At 45.2% G+C, this 22,840-nt stretch overlaps 1 protein-coding gene and 1 non-coding gene across 2 annotated transcripts; both read right to left on the bottom strand.

The window, feature by feature from the left end:
• Positions 1–18,432: 18,432 nt before the first annotated feature.
• On the bottom strand, positions 18,433–18,538 carry LOC115938808 (U6 spliceosomal RNA). The gene has a single exon (XR_004073836.1). It is a non-coding gene; the product is annotated as a U6 spliceosomal RNA (small nuclear RNA).
• A 1,207-nt stretch (positions 18,539–19,745) lies between these two features.
• Positions 19,746–22,834, bottom strand: LOC102747271 (sialic acid-binding Ig-like lectin 5). Its single transcript, XM_081807719.1, has 4 exons — positions 22,576–22,834; positions 22,163–22,262; positions 21,734–21,815; positions 19,746–20,381 (listed from the first exon to the last, which is right to left on the bottom strand). Exons 1-4 carry the CDS (start codon positions 22,595–22,597, stop codon positions 20,199–20,201), a joined length of 387 nt encoding a protein of 128 aa, XP_081663845.1. The 5' UTR covers positions 22,598–22,834; the 3' UTR covers positions 19,746–20,198.
• Between the last annotated feature and the right edge of the window lie 6 nt (positions 22,835–22,840).

The following is a 22,840-nucleotide window of genomic DNA, read 5'->3' as shown; positions in this document are numbered from 1 at the left end:
CCTCAGGAAGAGGAGGGGCCAGGGCCTTCGCCGCAACCGGCTCTCACATCAGAGCCGTGTGGTTCAGAAGATGAGATGATGAGTAACTGAAAGAGGATGTGGGGATGGGAGAGCAGAAAGTATTCTTAGCAAGCCAGGGGCTTCTGTCTCTGGTCATCCTAGAGGACTGTTCACCCTCAGAAGCAGGAATTATGTGGATGAGACGTTTAAGAGCATCTAGGGATAAGCAGCACTCCTACGATCTCTGTGAGGCCTCAATTCCATGTGTCCTCTCTCCTCTGGTCTTTCCCTCCCAGTCCCAGCCCACTTGGGAAAAGCTCAATTACAAAGTCTTTGGGTTCTGTCTCAAAGCTAACAGGGATTCATGGAAGGGCTGTGTACTCAGAGGGACAGGGCCAGTCTGGGTGTTTGGAATAACCCACTGGGGACACAGGAGAAATGGCTTAGACTGGAGCGACTCAGGCCAGGTGGCCAGGGAGGAGCCTGGAGCGGTGGTTGGGAAAGAATGACATGCTTGAGTTAGTGTGTGGGTCGTGAGGGATGGAGAGGATGGGACAGCCTTAACAGATCCTTTGGGAAAATGAAAATGGACAGGAATTCCTACTGCTGATAGGAAAAGTTCCAAACTTCTTTGCTTTGCAAATGAGGTTCTCTACAGTTTTACCTCACCCTTGCTTTCTGTCTCCCTGTGCCTTTCCTAACATTTTCCATGCCAAAGGGAAAATGCTGCCTTCTCCAATTTCACCCTAATCATCCTTCTCCCGTCATTCAGGGATTTCTCCCGTTCACAGCTTTTCCTCTTGCAACTTGGCTCCATCCACATTCACATCCTACTTCAATTTCAGAGCTGAGTTCAGTGCCACCTCCTGCATGCAGCCTTTCCTGATCTCCCTACCCAGTCAGAAGTGAGTAAACCTCTCCCCTTCCAGAATTACCAACTTGCTTCATTTGTTGTTTTTTGAGGAAAGAATCAGTTTTTTCCTTCTACTAGAGTTGTTTGTTTTTGTGCAGCCAGACACCAACTACTTACCCTGCTCTTCGTTCCTAACAAATCCAGCTTTGCTTAGGGGTGCAATGTTCTAAGCCAAAGCACCACTTTGCTTTGTCTAGACTCCTTTGTAGTTAACGTGGGGCACGTGATGTTGTTTGAGTGGAAGTGAGCTGGGGATTCCTGGGAAAGTTTTCCTTTCCTGATATTCTCATTTCCTTCTTCCTTGTTCCTTCCTCCCCCTTCCTCCCTAAAATACGGATAAGATCCTGGAGGTAGAGCAGCCACTTGGCAACCATGAGGTAACCATGAGGATGAATGCCACTCCTGAAGGGCATTCTTGCAGAGCAGTTTGAGGAGCCTGGTCCCTGACGGCCTTGTGGAACTGCTACACCAGCTCCACACAGCCTACCTCTGTGCATCTCCTTACATGAGGAAGACACACTCTTACTTGGTTAGGTCACTTTGGTTGGGAAACTAACGAAATATCTTAGAAGAGAATCTACCTGAGACTGGGCTCTTTAAGGGAAGGCCTACATCAAACAGACCTTTGTGACCTCAGAAGACCTTAGAAAATGACCTTTGATAGTCACTGATAAAATGTCCAAATGTCAATCTCACTTTTCATGAAACTATCCTCCCCCACCCACTTTTTTTGGCAAAGCATTGATTTAAGAGCATGAGCCCAGGATTTGAGCACCGATTATGTAACCTAGGTCACTGATTCACTGGAGGACCACAGACGAATCCTTTCCCTCTCTGGGCCATGAGTCCCTCATCTCTTCATCAATTCCTGGACAAGGTAGGATGAGGGGATGCTTCCCCAGTCTATAACACCTTGTGGCAGACACTGCTGGCTTCTGACCCAACAGGTTTCCCAGCACCATTGTCCCTGTTGCCTCCACAGCAGAGACTGAAGATAATAAATATTAATGTTCCCAAGTCCCGTACATGTGTGTCCTGGACGTCAGGTGACATGGTTCTGGTCAAAGAAAAAAACCTTCCCAACCATATTGATATTTTACTGTCCAGAAAGGTCACTTAAACCTAGAAGGGAAAAAGAAAGCGAAACCCTAAAATTGAACACAAGCAAGATCTAGCAAACAAATGAAAACAATGATAACAGAACGATTCTGGAAGAATATCTATTTCATGTAACCTTTGAACGCAGGGCTCTAGCTGTATGGTCTTAAGGGAGACAAAGAAAGCTACCAGTATTGATATTGTAATTTTGAACCTATTTGTGTTTTAAAGACTTTCACAGTAAGGAAAAAGAGAAACAATATAAAATACAATAACTTAAGAGAAGAAGTTAAAGTTTAATTTTAATTGGCAATATTGGTACAAACACTTGGTTTAAAAAAACAAATTCTGGGCGCCTGGGTGGCTCAGTTGGTTAAGCGACTGCCTTCGGCTCAGGTCATGATCCTGGAGTCCCAGGATCGAGTCCCGCATCGGGCTCCCTGCTCAGCAGGGGGTCTGCTTCTCCCTCTGCCCTCTTCCCTCTCGTGCTCTGTCTCTCATTCTCTCTCTCAAAAAAAAAAAATTTCTATTTCCATATTCTGTTCATTGAAAGAGCGTAGGAGCAATGACACATCCGTAGTGATAAACATGCCTAGCACCTATATCTTGGTTTCTAAATAATATTCATCAGTGTGCTGGAGCCCGCATAAACCAACTTTAAAAAAAAAAAGCTGATCATTAAATTTTTAAGAATATTGCAAGCTGGTTATCAAACACAGTCATTATTATAATTTAAATGATATAACTCATAAGCACATTATATTAAAAACAAAGGTAATAATTAGGGGCACCTGGGTAGCTCAGTCAGTTAAGCGTCTGCCTTCGGCTCAGGTCATGATCCCAGGGTCCTGGGATCGAGTCCCACATCGGGCTCCCTGATCAGGGGGGAGTCTGCTTCTCCCTCTCCCTCTACCCCTCCCCCCTGCGCATGCTCTCTTTCTCTCGCTCGCTCGCTCTCAAATAAATAAAATAAAATCTTAAAAAAAACCCCAAAGGTAATAATTACTTGAAACTGATTACTTCCTAATTTTTCTAGTACATCTCACTGTTATCTGTGTTCTTGAGGTTATTTATATCTATTGTATTATATCTATTGTATCTGTATGATGGAAATACTACATAATGGTATGTTACTGGATCTCTTCCTAACTCATAACAACATGAGTTGGTAGCTTGAAACTGTCTATGGTGAGTGTCTACACAGCGGAAGTTGGCAATGCTACAATTCAGGACTTATTTTTCCCTTTGAAGATCTGGTTATTAAATATTAGCATACCATTGCTAATATTTCCCACTCAAAGGAAACCATTCATCTTGCAACAGCCTTCCATAAACCAAACAGCTCTTTGTTGGTGATTTGAGAGCTATTCACTGCTACCACCCAAGTGGCAACAGGATCTGGCAGCTCCTCAGGTGTTAAAAGAGGGGAAGAAAGACCACCTGCTCCTGAATACGTTGAGTACCTCCTCATATTCCCTTGGTAGCTTGTTCCTCTATAAACCATTTCCATTTTATTACTGAGCTCTTCTGGGCATGGCCTTCCTAATTAGCATGTTTATCCAGCACTGCCAAAGATAATCATGAGTATTTCAGGTTTCAGGATTATTTTACTTCCTTTAGTCCTATGGGCAGTTTCAATCAAAGCCCAATAGCCAACTCGTTGTCTCTCAAATGGAAATTTTCTGATTTAAAAAAAATCCCAGTGGTCGCCACTGGGTGGTGCTCACTGGCTTTTGTCATAAACTGCAGTCTGCATAAGGACTCCAAGACTTCATTCTAGTAATTTTATGGTTAGGGGCTAGCCATATTCCCAAATGTAAAATATGTGTCATCCAAAATCCAAATAAACCAATCAAACACTAGGCTTCTGACATGTTTTTTTTTTTTTCCACCAGATATCCTATATTTTTCAAATTAATAACCTGTGGGGCTTGGGCAAGTTTATTGGTTCCCATTTAGCATGTCCAATCAATAGTGGTTGAAAGGAGAATTTACATGCCTCCTGTTTCATGATACTAGGTAAGGGAAACGTTCCCCAGTCAGACACAGTATCTACTTATATTTAGATAAAGGAGGAGACACAATCGCTTTACATAAAATCTGTTTAAGTATTCCATTTTTCATCTAAAAATCACTTTAACCCCCTCAATCCTTGTATTCTCATATCTTCCCAAGCTAACTACAATTCTCACTAGGACTCACAATGCATGGGCCTCCCAGCTTAAGGAATCCCAGATATATCTCTTCTCCAGACCACTTTACCACTAATGTGCCTATGGCTTTGAGTCTCCAGCTGGGCATGGAGCCAAGGAAACCTACCAATTTTTATCTTGATTAGATAATGGAATCATCATCTCAGGCAATCTGAAGTTAGGGTCCCATTGTCACATTTGCATTCTGGCTTTTGAAATTCCTCTAACCTAGGGTAACTAGAACAGACTTGATTAGGATCCTTCAAAGTTGAGGGACCAGCTGGTCCACCCAAACTCCAAGAGCCCTGCACTAAGACCTTTGTTTTGATCCCATCAATGTCCACTCTATTTCTTAAGAACCGTTTAAAGATTTCCCTCTCCATTGGGATGAGTCCCTTTGACACTTCCCTTCATCTTTCCTGTTTTTTAAAAAGATATTTATTTATTTAAGAGAGAGATTGCATGAGTTGGGGGAGGACCAGAGGGGGAGGGACAAGCTGAGTGTGAAGCCCAACATGGAGCTTGATCCCACGACTCTGAGATCATGACCTGAGCCAAAATTAAGAGTCGGATGCTTAACCGACTGAGCCACACAGGGACCCCTCCCCTACATCTTTCTTCATTCTCCTGTGAATCACTCTAATTTTCCTTGCTACCTATTGTTTCAACATGGCTTTTCCCTTTAGTAGCAGCCCTGTGGCTAGCAGCCATAGCTCAGACGGGACAGAACCCAAGCTTGGCCCAGTGTCAGGATCCACCCCAGCCCTTTTCTTTACTTTCATTTTAGCTATTACGGATAAAAATAACCAAAGGATTGTATATTTAGCTTGTTTCTCAAGATTTTGAATTTCTTTATGCATCCAGTGAGTCAACTCTTCCAGAGTTGGATCCATAATTAAAAAAAAAAAAATTGGTAACATTAACCTCCTGTGACTCATTGCAGAACACTTGCATTTTCATGCCCATAAGTGACTTTGGGGACATGAAAGCTTTATCTTCCCCTGACTTCATATCCTTGCTCTTCCCAAAATTTATGTTTCACTGAGCCAGGTTTTCACAAATCTAATTTCTGATGCCAACTGCAAAGTTAGTGAACAGTCCAAAAAATGCCCTCACTTCTGACACCAACTGCAGATTTCAAAGGTCTCTAAAACCACCCTCACTTCTAACACCAATTGTGAGTTTTAAGGTCCTCAAGACTACTCAAGCTGTTATACTCACGATTATTGTTTATTGCAACTAAAGGATACAGATTAAAATCTGCCCAGGGAAGAAGCATATAGGGCAGAGTCCAGGAAATTTCCAACCAGAGAGTTTCCAGCTGCCCTCTCCCTGTGGAATCATGGTCAGTATAACTAATATTTCCTGGTAATGATGTGTGACAATATGCATGGAATATGACAACCGGAGAAGCTCACCTGAGCCTGGTGCCCAGAGTTTTTATTGGACCTTAATCATATGGGCATGATTGACTGCCCCCATGGCTGACCTTAAGTCTCCATCTCCAGCTCCTTCTTTAAAAAACAAAAAAGATTTTATTTATTTGAGAGAAAGAGAAAGCACAAGCGGTGGGGGCGGGGGGGGGGCAGAGGGAGAGGGAGAGAGAAGCAGAGCCTGACATGGGGCACGATCCCAGGACCCTGAAATCATGACCTGAGCTGAAGACAGCCACTTAACCAACTGAGCCACGCAGGCGCCCCTCCATCTCCAGCTCCTTCTTGGTGAGCTGATACCGCATGATCCAAAGACCCCATTCTAAATCATACTGTTACATGATCTGGTGTGGCCAGCCCCTGCCCCTAATCACACTTTCAGACTACTCAGTGTGATGCCCCCCAGGCAAACAAAGACACTCCTGTCAGGAATGACATTCTAGGGACTTGGAGATTATCTTCCAGAAGCCAAGGGCAAAGGCCAGACCTTTCTTCAGGCTAGGTTAAATACCTTTCTACACAGAGTGATAAATGCCAAATCCAAGGTAGCAGTTATTTCCAGGTTTGAGTGGGAAATATATTTGGGGAAAGGATAAAGAGGCAGTGTTTTAAATTTTAAGTTGGGTAGCAGATACGTGCTCTTGTAATACCATTTTACACCTTTCTATTTGTCTGAAATATTTCATAATACGTAAATGAAAATTTGATCATTGTCATTTATATGAAAGTTGTATATATGTGTATTATATGTAAATATATATGCTCATATATAAGTTATATGTTCATATATAATACATAAATACATAAACATAAATAAAGCAAAGATCTGGAAAGATACAGAGTATGCTGGTGCATACTCTTGACTTGAACCAACCAGTAGCGGCGGGCAGTGCCGTGAGAATGTGGGTTCCCGTTTTCTTTCTAGAGAGGCTTTTCTTGATGTTGCTAACGAAGACCACTCCACTCTCTTCACTCTGATGGCTCAGTTCCTCGTTCTACTCATTAAACACTTTTCTTAACCATTGAACATTGGCATTGTTTGACACATAAGTATGCATTCATGTATTACAACCAATTCTTTTCATAAAGATGACTCAGTAAATGAGAACAAAGACAGGATTGCGTAAGTAGGCCATCACGAAATTTTAGAATATTTTAAACTAATCTATTTAGCTACTAATACCCACCAATTTCACATGTACATCATCCCATTTATCCTCCCAAGAACCTGAGACACTGAATATACAGACAATGGTCATACCATATATGACCCTCGAGCCTCAGCTATCTGGCATATATGACTCTGATTTTGCACTTCGAGCAAACGAGTCACTTTGCAGCAACGAGTCCAGGAAGCCAAACCACAATCTCTGCAGCAACTGGCCCTGAATGGTCAGAACTTGGTCAATGAGCACCAGGTTCCCTATTTTTTGCCCCTGCTTCCCGCTCAGAACCAATCACAGAAAGTCAAATCTGCTCCCAATCCAATCACATAAGATGCCCCCACTTCTAGTTGGCTAAACTTTAGCTTCCCCATGATCACAATCTCTAATTCGACCCTTTCTGAAACTTCTTTTTCCCACTGTGCTGCCTGCCTTTGAGTCATTGGCCGAATGCAAGGGATGGTGGCTGACTCTCTTGTTACAGCAAGCTCTGACTAAGTAATTTGTTTGTTCTCATTTGGGTAGTCTTCATTTATTTCCAGAAACCCTGAGGAATTAAGTCTTATGATTTCCTCCTTATGGGGGAGGAAACTGAAGCTTGGAGAAATAAGGAATTTTCTTTTTTTTTTTTTATTCTTATGTTAATCCCCATACATTACATCATTAGTTTTAGATGAAAAAATAAGGAATTTTCTTAATGCACTGAGCAAGTGTAGTTGGAGACAGATTTAAAATTCAAGTTCCTCTTTCTCCACACCAACTTTTTTTTTTTTTTTAAGATTTTATTTATTCATTTGAGAGAGAGCACGAGCGGGGCAGGGGAAGGGCAGAGGGAGAGGAGAAGCAGAGGTCCTGCTGAGCAGGAAGCCCAATGTGGAGCTCAATCCCAGGACCCCGAGATCATGACCTGAGCCAAAGGCAGACGCTTAACCGACTGAGCCACCCAGGCATCCTGGCACTGTTTTTAAAATATATTCAAGATCTCAGCACTTATCAGTCACCTCCACTGTGGCCACCCTGGCCCAAACCACCATCCTCTCTCACCCAGATTGCTACAGTAACCTGCTCACTGGCCGTGCTGCTCTACCTTTAGTCCCTGTCCATTCTATTCCCCACAGTGGCAGCCAGAGGGAACCTATCAACGTCTCAGCAAGATCCTGCCCCTTCTCTGCTCAAAACTCTCCAGTGGCTCTCATCTCACTCAGAGTAAAAGTCAAAGTGCTGCACAAAGCCCTCTCCCGTTGCCTCTCTGACCTCACCTCCTGCCACTCTGTGGAGGCTCTCTACTTCCAAACACAGTCTGCTTCCTCTAATGAGTCTCAAGAAGCACAATACCTAGTGACAGCACTCTCACTCATTCCCTCCAGCAACCAGCATTTTGAGCTTTATGCCAGGCACTGTCCTAGGCATAAGGCGGTAACCAAGAATGAGACAATCCCTGTCCTCATTCTAGTGTGGAAGGCAGACAATAAACAAGTTGGCAATCAAGATAATTTGATAGCCATTAAGTACTACAGAAGAAAAATAATGCAGGATAATAGGATAGAGGGTTATGGGATGGGGGACAGTGGGGAAACAGTCTAGGTAGGGTGGTCAGAAAAGTCCTCTTTGAGGAAGTGACATCTGAGCAGAAACCCAGAGGGAGGAAAGCCACATCTGCTCCCTTTTTGCACTGCCAAATCCCCCCCCCCCTTCTCTGATTTAAAGCCCCGTTTTAGATGTTGGAATGAGCCCTGTCTGGGTCCTGTCCCAGGCTTTGCAAGTAAATCACTGAATAGCCTTGGTCCAATATTTTCTCCTCTCTGCTTTTCCTTTGATCTCCTCATCTGTAACACGAATGGGGTTTATGATTTGAGATGTAGTGATCCGTCCAGCTCTAAAATTCTGGTTTCTTCTTGCTCTTCTCTGCCAGGCTTTAGACATGGCATGACTCCTCATGCACCCTCTCTTCTCCCCCCACCCCTTACATTTCCCTTTGCCCATCATTTCTCCTCTCCATTTACCTTTGGCTCTGTTCCAAGGGCTCCAGAATATTCTTTGTCCTCAGCACACTTCCGACTGTGTGTTTCCTTGGCAGAGCCCAAGTGGTATAAAGGGCTTTCCCGACTTGCTGTGGAAAAGACTCACTTTTGGATGCCTGACCTACTTAGGCTGACTGGAAAGCTGATTTTCTAGAAAAACCAAAGGCTAACAGTGAAGCTGATTAACTGGCTTACACTTGGGATAACCGTGGGACCAACGACTGAGTGCCTTACAGGCGGATTAACTGATTAAGAGACTGATTCAGAGGGAGCATAATGAACTGACTAACAGGGCAGGCTACCAAGGGGGTGGATTATCTGACTACCTCATTAATTGGTTTGCAAGGGGACTACCTGTTGACTCCTCACCGCACTCATCCGATCATTAATCAACAGGCCACCTGGTGATCCGCCTGGCTGCCCTTGAGGCTGACCAGGTGACCCACTTGATGGCAGGCTGAACGCTGTCAGGCTCCTGGTGAACGACGGGCTGAAGAGCCAGCGGCGGCTCTCAAGGGGCCTCCGCGGCTGACTGATCCAGAGGAGGTCTCCGTCCCCACAGCGAGGCTCGAGGGGCAGCTCTGGAGCCTAACCGTGTCTCTCTCCCACGCCCCCCCCACCCGCCCCCACAAACCTGACTGTCGAGCATGGGACCGCCTGACTGACAGAGAAGCCCCGCTCTCCTGGAAGCCCAGTTGGGGCAGTTCCAACACAAATCGCGCACTCAACGGTTGCCAGGAAAGCCAACTGGCCGGGTCTGGCTCGCGAGGCCAGCCGCCTCGCATCTGCGGCGCGCGGACGGCTGTGGAGCGGAGGAAGTCTCCCTTGGTCCTGCCCTCCGGCCTTGCATGGGTGTGTCTACCCTGCAGCCAATCAGCGGTTGCATGGGCCTATTCTACAGCCAATCAGCATCCGGACAGGCCTATACTGCAGGCAATCAGCGACTACACACCTATTCCTCAGCCAATCAGAGGCTGCACGGGCCCTTACCCTGCGGCCAATCAATGAGGCAGCTGCAGCCCGGCAAGCAGGACTTGAACCAACCAGTAGCGGCGGGCAGTGCCGTGAAAATGTGGGTTCCCGTTTTCTTTCTAGAGAGGCTTTTCTTGATGTTGTTAACGAAGACCACTCCACTCTCTTCACTCTGATGGCTCAGTTCCTCGTTCTACTCATTTTTTTTTTTAAAGATTTTATTTATTTATTTGAGAGAGAGAGAGAATGAGAGACAGAGAGCACGAGAGGGAAGAGGGCAGAGGGGGAAGCAGACCCCCCGCCAAGCAGGGAGCCCGATGCGGGACTCGATCCAGGGACTCCAGGATCATGACCTGAGCCGAAGGCAGTCGCTTAACCAACCGAGCCACCCAGGCACCCCCCTCGTTCTACTCATTAAACACTTTTCTCAACCACTGAACATTTTCAAAGCACTGCTACTAAATTATAGTTTTGCTTACGGTCTGACTACTTCACTAGAATGCAAGCTCCCTGTGGGCAAAGTTTTGTTCTGTCTTTTTTCACTGTGGTTTCTTGCATGCTTGGAATATTGCGGATATTTAATATTCATCAATACGTTTTCATTTAATCATGAACAGGCCGAGGGGGAAGGAACTCAGAGTTTCATATTAGCAGTATTAGACTCATCTTGCTGAAATATAGCTCTGACCATGTATCCCCTGTATGTGTGTGCTCTATCTCCCCTACTAGACTGTAAGCTCCTTCTGGGCAGGATCTGTGTCAGACTCGTCTTTGTATTTCCCATAGTACCTATCAATAAATATTTCTTAAATGGACAACAAAAACAAAAAAGTTTCATGTTAGCCATGTGTTTAGTTGGTCAGATACTGCCAGAGAATTTTCCAAAGTGGACAAACCAGGCTATACCCGTGGAGCAACCCATGAGTTACAGATGCTCCACATCCTTGTCAACACCTGATAATAACTAATCTTTAATTTTAGCCATTCTGGTGTTTGTGTAGTGATACTTTATTGTAGTTTTAATTGCACATCCCTGAGGGGTAATGTTATTTTTATGTTTTTTTTAATTGAAGTTTAATCAACATACAATGATATATTAGTTTTAGGAGCACAATATAGTTGTTCAACAATTCTATACATACTCAGTACTCATCACCCTAACTGTGTATTTTATTTTTTTTTTAAGATTTTATTTATTTATTTGACAGAGACACAGCGAGGGAGGGAACACAAGCAGGGGGAGTGGGAGAGGGAGAAGCAGGCTTTCCGCTGAGCAGGGAGCCCGATGTGGGGCTCAATCCCAGGACCCTGAGATCATGACCTGAGCTGAAGGCAGACGCTTAATGACTGAGCCGCCCAGGCACCCCCTAACTGTATATTTTAATTCCCATTCTCTATTTCACTCATCCCCCCACCCACCACCACCTGCAACCACCAGTTTGTTCTCAGTATTTAAAAGTGTATTTTTTGTCTTTTTTTCTTTGTTTGCTCATTTGTTTTGTTTCTTAAATTCCACATATGAGTGAAATCATATGGTATTTGTCTATGTCTGACTTATTTCACTTAGCACGGTACCCTCCATGTCCATCCATGTTGTTGCAAATGGCAAAATCTCATCCTTTTCTATGGCTGAGTAATGTCCCATTGTATATATGCACCACATCTTCTTTATCCATTCATCTATCAGTGGACACTTGGGTTACCTACACATCTGAGCTATTATAAATAATGTTGCAGTGGGCGCCTGGGTGGCTCAGTCGTTGAGCGTCTGCCTTCGGCTCAGGTCATGATCCCAGGGTCCTGGGATTGAGCCCCGCATCGGGCTCCCTGCTACGCGGGAAGCCTGCTTCTCCCTCTCCCACTCCCCCTGCTTGTGTTCCTGCTCTCACTATGTCTCTCTCTGTCAAATAAAAAAAAAAAATCTGTAAAAAAAAATAAATAATGTTGCAGTAAGCACAGGGGTGTATATATCTTTTTGAATTAGTGGTTTTTTTTCCTTTGGGTAAATACCCAGTGTGGAATTACTGGATATATGATAATTCTATGTTTAATTTTTTGAGGAAATTCCATACTGTTTTCCACAGTGGCTGCAGCATTTTGCATTCTCATCAGCAATGCACAAAGGTCCCAATTTCTCCACAACTTTATCAACCTTATTTTTTCTGGTTTTGATAATAGCCATCCTAATAGGTATGAAATGGTATCTCATTCTGATCTTGATTTGCATTTCCCTCATGACTAGTGATGTTGAGCGTCTTTTCATGTGTTTACTGCCCATTTATATATCTTCTTTGAAGAAATGTCTATTCAAGTCCTTCACCATTTAAAAAATTGGGTTATCGTATTTGTTTTTGAGTTGTAGGGCCTCTTTCTATATTGTGGATGTTAATCCTTTATCAGATACCTGATTTGCAAATGTTTCCTCCCATTCTGTGAGTCCTTTTTCACAATGTTAAAAGTATCATTAGAAGCACAAAAATGTTCAATTCTGATGAAGTTCAATTTATCTCCTTTTTCTTTTGTTGCCTGTGTTTGTTGTCATATCTAAAGGATATTGGTCTGTAGTTTCATTTTGGTATCAGGATAAACTTGGCCTCATTGAATGAGTTAGGAAGTATTCCTTCCTCTTTGATCTTTTTGGAAGAGTTTGAGAAAGGGTGGTATTAATTCTTCTTTATTATTTTTTTTCTAAAGATTTTATTTTTAAGTAATCTCTACAGCCAATGTGGGTCTCAAACTTAGAACCCCAAGATCAAGAGTCACACACTTTACCAACTGAGCCAGTCAGGCATCCCTAGTTCTTTAAATGTTTGGTAGAATTCACCCATGAAACCATCTGGTCCTGGGCTTTTTGATTACTGATCAATCTTACTAGTTATAGGTCTATCAGATTTTCTATTTCTTCATGATTGAATCTTGCTAGATTGTGTGTTTCTAGGAATGTGTTCATTTATCTAGGTTACCCAATTTGTTCGTATACAATTGTTCATAGTATGCTTTTATTATCTTTTTTATTTTGATAGAATCAGTAGTAATGTTCTCACTTTTATTCCTCATTTTGTAATTTGAGTCTTTTTCTTTCTTAGTTGATCTAGCTTAAACGTAGGCCAATTTTGCTAATCTTTTTCAAAGAACCAACTTTTGGTCTTGTTGATTGTCTCTATTGTTGTTTCATTCTCTTTCAATCATCTCCATTTTAATCTTTTTATTTTGATCCTTCTGCTAACTTTGGGTTTAGTTTATTCTTCTTCATCCAGTTCCTTAATATGTGAAGTTAGATGGTTTATTTTATTTTATTTTTTTTTTATTTGAATCTTTCTCTTTTTTTTTTATTCTTATGTTAATCCCCATACATTACATCATTAGTTTTAGATGAAGTGTTCCATGATTCATTGTTTGTGCATAACACGCAGTGCTCCATGCAGAATGTGCCCTCCTCAATACCCACCATCAGGCTAACCCATCCTCCCACCCCCCTCCCCTCTAGAACCCTCAGTTTGTTTTTCAGAGTTAGATGGTTTATTTTAAATATTTCTTCCTTTTTTTTTTTAAAGATTTTTATTTATTTATTTGACAGAGAGAGACACAGCGAGAGAGGGAACACAAGCAGGGGGAGTGGGAGAGGGAGAAGCAGGCTCCCCGCAGAGCAGGGAGCCCGATGCGGGACTCGATCCCAGGACCCTGGGATCACGACCTGAGCCGAAGGCAGTCACTTAACCAACTGAGCCACCCAGGCGCCCTATTTCTTCCTTTTTAAGGTAAGCATTTACAGCTTTACATTTCTCCCTGAGCACTGGTTTCACTGCATCCCATGAATTTTGGTATGCCATGTTTTAGTTTTCAGTTGCCTGAGGTATTTTCTAGTTTTCCTTGTGCTTTCGTCTTTGACCCCCTGGTTGTTTAGGAGCATGTTTTTTATTTCCACATATTTGTGAGTTTTCCAGTTTCCCTTCTTGTCATCAATTTCTAGTTTCATTCCACTGTGATCAGAAAAGATGCTCTGCATAATTTCCATCTTTTCAGATTTATTCAGACTTGTTCTGTGGCAAGAGGAGTCCTCCTTCCTCTATTGCAATAATCCTCCTTTTTTATTGCAATAATCCTTTTGAACAAAGTCTCTATTTAAATCCATTCATTTTTTTATGTGGCAGACTGAAAGATGAAGCCCAGCCTCCTCAGCCTGGCTACAGGGGGCCCTTGGAGAGCAGATGCCAGCCAGAGTTTCCAGGGGGAAAATTAACCTTGTGTCCTTTACCTCAGGTTCCATCTATTGCAGACTGACTGTCCTTGCTCAAAAAGCTGCCAAGTCAACCTCCACTTCCTTGCTTTGTACCTGATGTTATCACTCCCTGGGCTGCTTTTCCTCTCCTCAGCTTGGCCAACTCCTGCTTGCCCCTCAAGGTGGAGCTTGAAAGGAGTTTCCCCTCAAAAGCCTTTTCTAACCCTCTTCCCACCCCTGAGGCAGAGGTCAGAGCTTTCACCCTTGTGTCCTCAGACCATGGGCTCTTCTTATCTGTTTAATATCCTATGCCCATCTTATAGGAGCCTCATCACACTGTGTTTTAATAGGTTGTGTATTTCTGTCCCTTCCCTGAACCCCACCGATGAACTTGAGCTCTTCTGAGGCAGAAACTGTATCTTCTTCCCCTTGGTGTTCCCAGAATATAATAGGCATGCAGTAAAAATTTGGAGAATGAAGAAATGGGGAGAAAAGTAGGGATTTCTCAAGGCTTCCTTCATGAATGTTATGCAAAGGAATGGAAATGTACTTAATTGTCTTGTAACTGACCAGGAGTGAAGTGGTGTTTGTGGTAACCTTGAAAAGAAAAACTAGAGAAAGTTGGCCATTCTGTTGAAACATCTGTGTGAGTGCAAAGGAGGGTGGCCCTAACCCAGTGGTTCTCAACGGGGGACCTTTGTGCACCATCTCCCCCTCCACAGACATTTGGCAATGTCTGGAGATATTTTTGGCAGTCAAAAATGGGTAGGGGAAGCTCCTGGCATCTTGTGGGTAGCGGCCAAGGCCGCTGCTTACCATCCTACAGTGCACAGGATAGCCCCCCCCCACCATGAAGCCTCATTCAGCCCCTTATGCCCAAATATCAATAGCACTGAGGTTTTTAAGCCATGCCCTAATCCAGTGCATGGGAAACTGCAGAGCTGGGGCGGGGGGTGTGAGATAGGGAACGCAGCTTGTCTGAGGAGGTGGATTTGAGCTGGATCTCAAAGGATAAGTATGTGCGATAAAGATGGAGAAAGGAGACACTATCACAGTGAGATGAAACCGTGCGAACAAAGTAAGGAGAGCACAACAGGCATGGGATGTTCCGGGAATGGCAAGGATGTGGCTTAGGTGTGTGAGGGATGGTGGCTGAGAGAAAGGGGTGAGGCAGGTGACAGTGAGATTGTGGAAATTCCTGAGTAGCTCTCCCTGGAATTGACCCCTCATCTGGAGGGAGAGGGGCAGGCATAGAAGGGTGTTTAGCAGGGAAGGGACAGATGGGCTGACAGGGAGACCAGAGGCTGGGGAGGTAGCTGTTTTAATGGACCTAGGGGACAAAGGTCAAGTGAGACCTGATCTGGGCATGCAAAGGAGGGGACAGATCAGGAACTTGGTGACTCATGGGAATGGGCGATGAGAGAGGGGGAAGTGAAACAAAACCCTGATGTGAATACCTGAAATAGGCCTTATACTTCTCCTTTGCTCACTTGCACATTAATGGCCTTTCCCTGGGACCACAGGGTTGGTCACCCACTTGATTAGGGTGCAGTGGAGAAACTGACGACATGCGTCTACAGGTTGAAGCCTACAGGTTGTTCGACCAGTCGAATGATTACCTGGGCAGCATTTGGCCCTTGGCTGAGTGCGCTTTGACCAGGATCCAAGAGCTGCTCACCGCACACCGGGCACAGAACCTCCCCGTGTGCATTAGGTCAGTGCATTCTCAAAACCACCAAATGAGCTAGGGAATGTTGTTATCCTCATTTGAGGGAGAAACAAGTGGAAGCAGCAACAGGTTAAGTGGTGAAGTGGGCGTTTGAATCCTGGCAAAATGACTTTGAAGAACTTAAATTATTATTTTTTTAATTAAGGGGAAATTCATGTAACATAAAATCAGTGATTTTAAAGTGAACGATTCAGTGGTATTTAGTACATCCACAACGTTGTGTAACCACCACCTCTATCTGATTTTAGAATATTTTCATCACCCCAAAAAGAAACCCTACACCCACAAAACAGTCACCCTCTCCACAGTCCCTGGCAGCCCATAATCTGCTTTCTGTCTCTATGAATTTACCTATTTTACATATTTCATATAAATGGAATCATACAATAAGTGACCTTTGTGTCTGGAGTACTTCACTTAGCATATTTTTGAGGTTCGTGTATGTTGTATGTATCAGGGCTTCAGCCTTTTTTATGACTGAGTAATATTCTGTTATATGGATAGACCACATTTTGTTTACCCATTCATCCATTGATGGGCATTTGGGTTGTTTCCGCCTTTTAGGTATTATGAAGGGGCTTAAACTTTTAATCACTGTCCCCTACCACCTTCACAAAGACCACTAAGACGGTCTCTAGACCCGTGGATTAAAGCTATGGTGGAGAGATGAACGGGATCTGTGGGGTTCCAGAAGAGGGAGTTCCAGAGTCTTCCCCAGGATAGCAGGAAGGGGGGCAAGAAGGCTTCATGCTGGAAGTTGAGCCTTGAGTATTACTGGACCTGGTTTCTCCTTGGGGCACTTTATACCATGCCCAAGGGGACCTCACGGCCTCCAGTGGGGGAGGAAAAGTTGCAGACTCACCAGATTCAGGAAGTGGTTCAGATAGTGTCCTCTTAGAGGAACAGCCAGAGAGGAGTGTAAACTGGTGTCTATGAGATTGGAGAAGAGGAAGAGGCCTGTTTCACAAGAGCCCAGTGAGTACCAGACCAGAAACTGTGTTCTGGTGGGAAGCTGCAGTTAATGGAGGCATGGGAGCATGATGCTCTCCTTGCCAAGATGGTGGGTATCAGGCGGCATGCCCTGTGGAACATTCCCACATCCTGGATGGAGAACCAAGGGGAGAACCAGACTTGAGGGGAGACATGGAGCCAGTTTGGGATGCATTGAAAGTGAGGAGCCTGTGGTCCTTCAGGGAGATATGTCCAAAAAGACATAGGGATTTAGAGTCCAGGAGAGAGCCCTGGGCTGGAAATACAAGCTGGAGGCCCCAGCAGAGCCCAGGCATGTCGTCCCCTTGCACTCAAGTGCAAGGCATTTCAAAGGTCTCCTGAGCCCACTTCATGTGCTGTGTCCAAGGCTGGGCTCTGAAAACACAGGGCCGGACATAGTCCCTGCCCTGGGGGAGCTTATAGTCTGGTGGAAATCAGAGTTAGGTAATTACAAGATAATCTTTTAAAAATCTTTTTTTAAAAACGATTTTATTTATTTATTTAAGAGAGGGCGCACGCGCGAATTGGGGCAGGCAAAGGGAGAGAGAAGGGAAGAGAAGCAGACTCCCCTGAGCCTGGTGCTGGGCTTGGTCCCGACCCTGAGTTCATGACCTGAGTGGAAACCAAGAGTCCTACGCTTAACTGAATGAGCCACCCAGGTGCCCCATCTTTTAAAAAAATCTTAATGTAAATTTTGTTGAAGAGTACTTTTCACAGAAAATACAGAAAAGGGCACAAATCACAAATGTTTTACTAGAAAATCTTTCAGAGAGTGACCACATCTGAGCAGTTAGGACCCAGATCAAGATACAGATCTTTGGGGCGCCTGGGTGGCTCAGTTGGTTGGGCGGCTGCCTTCGGCTCAGGTCATGATCCTGGAGTCCCGGTATCGTGTCCCGCATCGGGCTCCCTGCTCGGTGGGGAGTCTGCTTCTCTCTCTGCCCCTCCCTCCTGCTCTGCTTTATCTCTCGCTCTCAAATAAATAAATAAATAAAATCTTTAAAAAAAGGAAAAAGATGGGCGCCTGGGTGGCTCAGTCGGTTGGGCGACTGCCTTCGGCTCAGGTCATGATCCTGGAGTCCCTGGATCGAGTCCCGCATCGGGCTCCCTGCTCGGCGGGGAGTCTGCTTCTCCCTCTGACCCTCCCCCCTCTCATGTGCTCTCTCTCATTCTCTCTCTCAAATAAATAAATAAAATCTTTAAAAAAAAAAAAAAAGATACAGATCTTTACCAAAAGACCCCAGGAGGTCCTCACTGGCCCCTTCCTTTCACTACCCACCAACGGTAATCAGTATCTGGACTTCAAATACCAAAGATTAGTTTTGTCTGTTTCTAAACCTTACATCAAAGATGTCACATAGTGAGGACTCTTGTGTCTGGATTCTGTCACATTATGTTTGTAAGATTCTTACATGTTGTACAAAGTTGCTATTTGCTTCTTCCATTGCATGAATACTCTGCAGTCTGTCTACCTGTCTTACTGTTATGGGCATTTGGGCAGGTTCCATTTTTTCATGGCAACAATGGCAGCCATGAACATTCTCGTACACATCTGGCGAACATTTGTATGCACTTCTGTTGGATACACACCTTGGAGTGAAATTGCTGGCTCCGTGCTCAGTTGTTAGTAGAGAGTGACAAACATTTTTCCAAGGGGGTTGTACCAATTCTCACTCCCCCCACCCCTGGCAATGTATGAGAGTTCCAGATGCTCCACATCTTCACCAACACTTGATATTCTTGCACAGGGGCCATGCTAATCTTCTCTGTATCTTTCCAATTTTAGGATATGTGCTGCTGAAGCGTACTTGATACTCTTTAAGAAAAAAATTTTATTGTGGCAAAGTATAACATAAAATTTACTGTGTTTTTTTTTTAAAGATTTTATTTATTTATTTGACAGAGAGAGACACAGCGAGAGAGGGAACACAAGCAGGGGGAGTGGGAGAGGGAGAAGCAGGCTTCCTGCCGAGCAGGAAGCCCGATGCGGGGCTTGATCCCAGGACCCTGGGATCAGGACCTGAGCCGAAGGCAGACGCTTAACGACTGAGCCACCCAGGCGCCCCTAAAATTTACTGTTTTAAGTGTACAATTAGTGGAATTAAGTGCATTCACATTGGGCAACCATCACCATCATCCATTCCCTAGATGGATGAAATTCTGTACCCATTAAATATTAATTGTCCATCCACCTCCAACCGCCCAACCCCTTGGTAACCACTACATATTACTCTTTTTTTCGTGGTAAAAAAAAAAAAAACATAAAATTTACCATCTTAAATATTTTTAAGTGTGGGGTACAGTAGTGTTAACTACATGCACATCATTAAGCTCTAGGAAATCTTCATCTTGCAGAACTAAAACTCTACCTACTGAAAAGCAGCTTCCTACTTCCCCTCCCCTGGAGCCCCCTCTACCTTCTGTTTTAAGAATTTGATTACTTTAGATACTTGGTATAACTGGAATCATGCAGTATTTGTCTTTTGGTGATGGCTTATTTCACTTAGTGTAATGTCTTCAACACTTGATATTCTTGATAATTGCTTTTATTATTTTAGCCAATGTGGTGGCCTTTCAGTGGCCCAGCACTGGAGTCTTTACTCACATTTCCTTGACAACTACTGACGTTACCCACCTTTCTATATGCCTATGGGCCCTCTGAATATTGCTTTTTTATTGGGTTGTCTGCCTTTTTTTTTTTTACTGATTTTCGGAAGATCCTTATGTATTCTTTTTTTTTTTTTTAAAGATTTTATTTATTTACTTGAGAGAGAGAATGAGATAGAGAGAGAGCATGAGAGGGGGGAGGGTCAGAGGGAGAAGCAGACTCCCTGCTGAGCAGGGAGCCCGATGCGGGACTCGATCCCGGGACTCCAGGATCATGACCTGAGCCGAAGGCAGTCGCTTAACCAACTGAGCCACCCAGGCGCCCAGATCCTTATGTATTCTTATTACACTGCGGATGAATCCTTTGTTAGATACATATATTGAGAAATATCTACTCCTGCCAGAGAGTTACATTTAGAAATAGATTTACTTTTAAAAATAATACATGACACCTTCCCCCCCAAAAAAGAGAAAAGAAAACAAAAGACAAAATAATATATGTTCAAACGTTGGTATCTCCCTCCATCCTGAGGTAGACTTAACACATAAGGATATACTTAACAATGCCAATGATGCATTTTTTCCCACTGAACAATGTGCCCAATGAATATTATCCCCCATTTTACAGAGGAAGGAACACAGGAAGGCATGGGGAGGTGAAGTGGCTTGCCTGATGTTTGAACACAGGAATCTGTGACTTTCAGCCACTCCAAGGAGTGTCACATTCCCATTTATAAACTTTGGCTCAGAGGGCTGTCAACTTCTAAGGAATCAGAGTCTGACATACATTTCTTCAGAGATGTCCTGTCCAGGCTCCAGTCAGAGCTGGCCCTCCTGGAGGCAGGGGGCGGGTTGGGGTCGTCATTTCTGGATCTTGATCTCTGCATACTCAGGGGTCTCCCGGTCCTGAAAGTTGTGTGGCTTCAGCCCGTGGAAGCTGAGGCTGGCGTAGTAGAGCTCCTGCTCCTTCTCAGAGGGAGAGGTGGCCCCAGCTGGGGGCAAAGGGTCTGAGAGGCTGTCTGACCAGGGTTTGCTCAGGTGATCCTGAGTGGAATGAAGGGAAGGCACTGGAGCTGGCCTTTGAGTCTGGAGAAGGGAAGTGGGGGCTGGGGGGCACTTACCCATTTATCCACTTCATGCCCATTTCCTGAGCATCCATCCATCCATTCATTCACTCATTCATTCATTTGTATCTTTAACACATTTTCATCATAATGGCATTGAATCCTTACAACTCCCCCCACTCCCCTGTGGATAATATAACTGTTATCCCCATTTTACAGATATGAAAACAGAGTAAGCAAGGTCAAGAAACTCTTCAGCACACACGACCTCTGACCTCAGACAACCTATCAGGGCAAGGAGACAGTATCAAATTGTCACACATACACGCAAATGATCTAATTGCAATTTGTGATCTGATGCACAGAAGCAGCACTCACCCAGGGGCTCCCAGGGTGCTGGGGACAGGCCTGTGATTATTACAGGGAGGTGTGATGACAGTCTGCCTGCATAGGGCAGGGGAATATTTAAACTGGAGCGTGAAAAGTGATTAGGGGTCTGGCCAATGCAAATGCGGAGGGTCAGAGGAAATCATGCATGCAAAGGCACAGAGTCACAGAGAACGAGCCCTGCCTGGGAATAAGGAGCTGATTTTGTGGGCAGGGGCAGGGAGTGGGCTGAGGACTTGGCAAGGGACAGGTCACAGAACACTGGACCAAGGAAACCAGACTACGTGTCTAATACAGTAGCTCCTAGCCACATGTGGCTACTGAGTACGTGAAACATGGCAATTCTGAGCAGAGGTGCGCCATGAGTATGAAATAAACCCTGGATTTCAAAGACTTAGTGTGAAAAGAAGAAGAAAACGAAGGAAGAATGCAGACTATCTCATTAATAATCTGTACATTGATTCTTGATGATATGATGGTGAAATAATATTTTGAATATATTGGGTTAAATAATATATTACATTAAAATTGATCTCATGCTTCTTTCTACTTTCTACAGGGGTTACAGGTGTTTGGGGAATTTCTTGCCCAAATCTTGGGAGGAGAGGTGGAGAGGTGGAGTCGTGGAGGTGAGGCCAGTGGCCCAGGAGGGAGACAGTGAGGGCTCAGCAGAGAAGGGGCTAAATGGGAAAAAAAGCTTTGCTAAAAAGGGAAATGGGTGGGACTTGGCCCATCACTGGCTCTGGTGGTTGGAGGAGAGGGGAGAGGAAAAGGTGGCTCTGGGGTCTCTGAGTTGAGGGCAGCCAGAAATCCTGGGGAGGACCAAATTTTGGGGGTCGGTGAGGGACTCATCTTTTGGCATGCTGAGTGAGCTGCCCCACGGTCCATCCCAGGAGAGGTGTCCAGGTGGGACGCTAGATAGAAAGAGAGGCCCTGGCCACTCACCTGGGAGACGGTATTCAAGGCTGGATCGATGCCATCCCTGCACGCTGCTTTCTGGTTGGATTTCTGCCTGTAGGTCTTCACTCTGAGGGGAGAGATCAGGGCCTTTCAGCCTGGCTGCTCGCTGCTGGGAGCCTGGAAGGATGACTGACTGAGGCAGGGCATGAAGAATGATGTTTGGCTGCAGACACCAGGAGGCGAACGCAGGCTCCCTCCTCCCTGACAGAGGGAACCCCTGTGGGGAAGAGACCACTCCCGGCCTCCATGTCAGGAGGCTAGATTCCTGATGCCTCTTGGACGAATTGTACTCTTCTCTGGCTGCATCACCTCGCCAGGTTTCTTCAGCTCTGGGCTTTGAGTTTGGGAGATTCTTTGAGTCCCCTCCCTGCCCAAACTCATGAGGCCTTCACCCAAACCAGGGCCACCACTCACGCGAAGAAGATGATAAGGCAGATACAGAGAGCAAGCAGGGCTGTGACTCCAGCTCCCCAGATGGCCCCCTGAATCACATCTGTCCTGGGCCCTGGTCTCCCTGCAGGTAAGAGACCTGGGGTAAACTCCAGTCCCACCAAGCTGGCACCTGAGCATCCAGCCTTCTGGAATCCATGACCCAGGGGTGTGCCCTCTTCTACCCAGGACTGGCTCCTTTGTCCCCCACCCCTCTCCGTGATCCCAGCCTCCTGTTTCCCTGGCCCCTTCCTCAACCCCTCCCCCGCCAACCTACAGATGACTCTGACCTCTAGTGCCCCTTTGTCTGAGTCAGAGCCACTTCTCTCCTCAACGTCTTCTAGGGTCCTGGTTCATGCGCCCCCTCCCCTGGGCATCACCCTTCATACCTCCCTGACCTGGCAGCACCAGGATAGCCATGCTCTGTTTCCCGTGGGCATTCCGGGCCTCGCAGCTGAGTCTGAGGCCAGAGCCCAGCGGCCCGCTGAGGCTCAGGGAGCTGTTGGCCCAGGGCCCCGCAGAGCTGGAGGTGATGGTCCAGGAGGCGTTGCTGTGGTTCCCCTCCAGCAGCCCCTCCCCCAGCCGCCAGCGCAGGGTGGGGGCCGGGTGGGCCCGGGAGGAACAGCTGCAGTGCAGCCCCTCGCCCTCCCAGGAGCAGGAGGG

Source organism: Leptonychotes weddellii, chromosome 16 (genome assembly GCF_054177405.1).
Source record: "Leptonychotes weddellii isolate Sample4059 chromosome 16, ASM5417740v2, whole genome shotgun sequence".
In the NCBI taxonomy this organism is placed as follows: Eukaryota; Metazoa; Chordata; class Mammalia; order Carnivora; family Phocidae; genus Leptonychotes; species Leptonychotes weddellii.
The sequence above is the reverse complement of the archived record's forward strand: the minus strand, read 5'-3'. Positions and strand labels throughout refer to the sequence as shown.

Coding starts and splice junctions, on each gene's coding strand:
- LOC102747271 (XM_081807719.1), bottom strand. CDS start 22,597: ATGGCTATCCTGGTGCTGCCAG. Junction 22,263..22,575: donor GGCTATCCTGGTGCTGCCAG/GTCAGGGAGGTA, acceptor TCTTACCTGCAG/GGAGACCAGGGCCCAGGACA. Junction 21,816..22,162: donor TGCCTTATCATCTTCTTCGC/GTGAGTGGTGGC, acceptor CTCTCCCCTCAG/AGTGAAGACCTACAGGCAGA.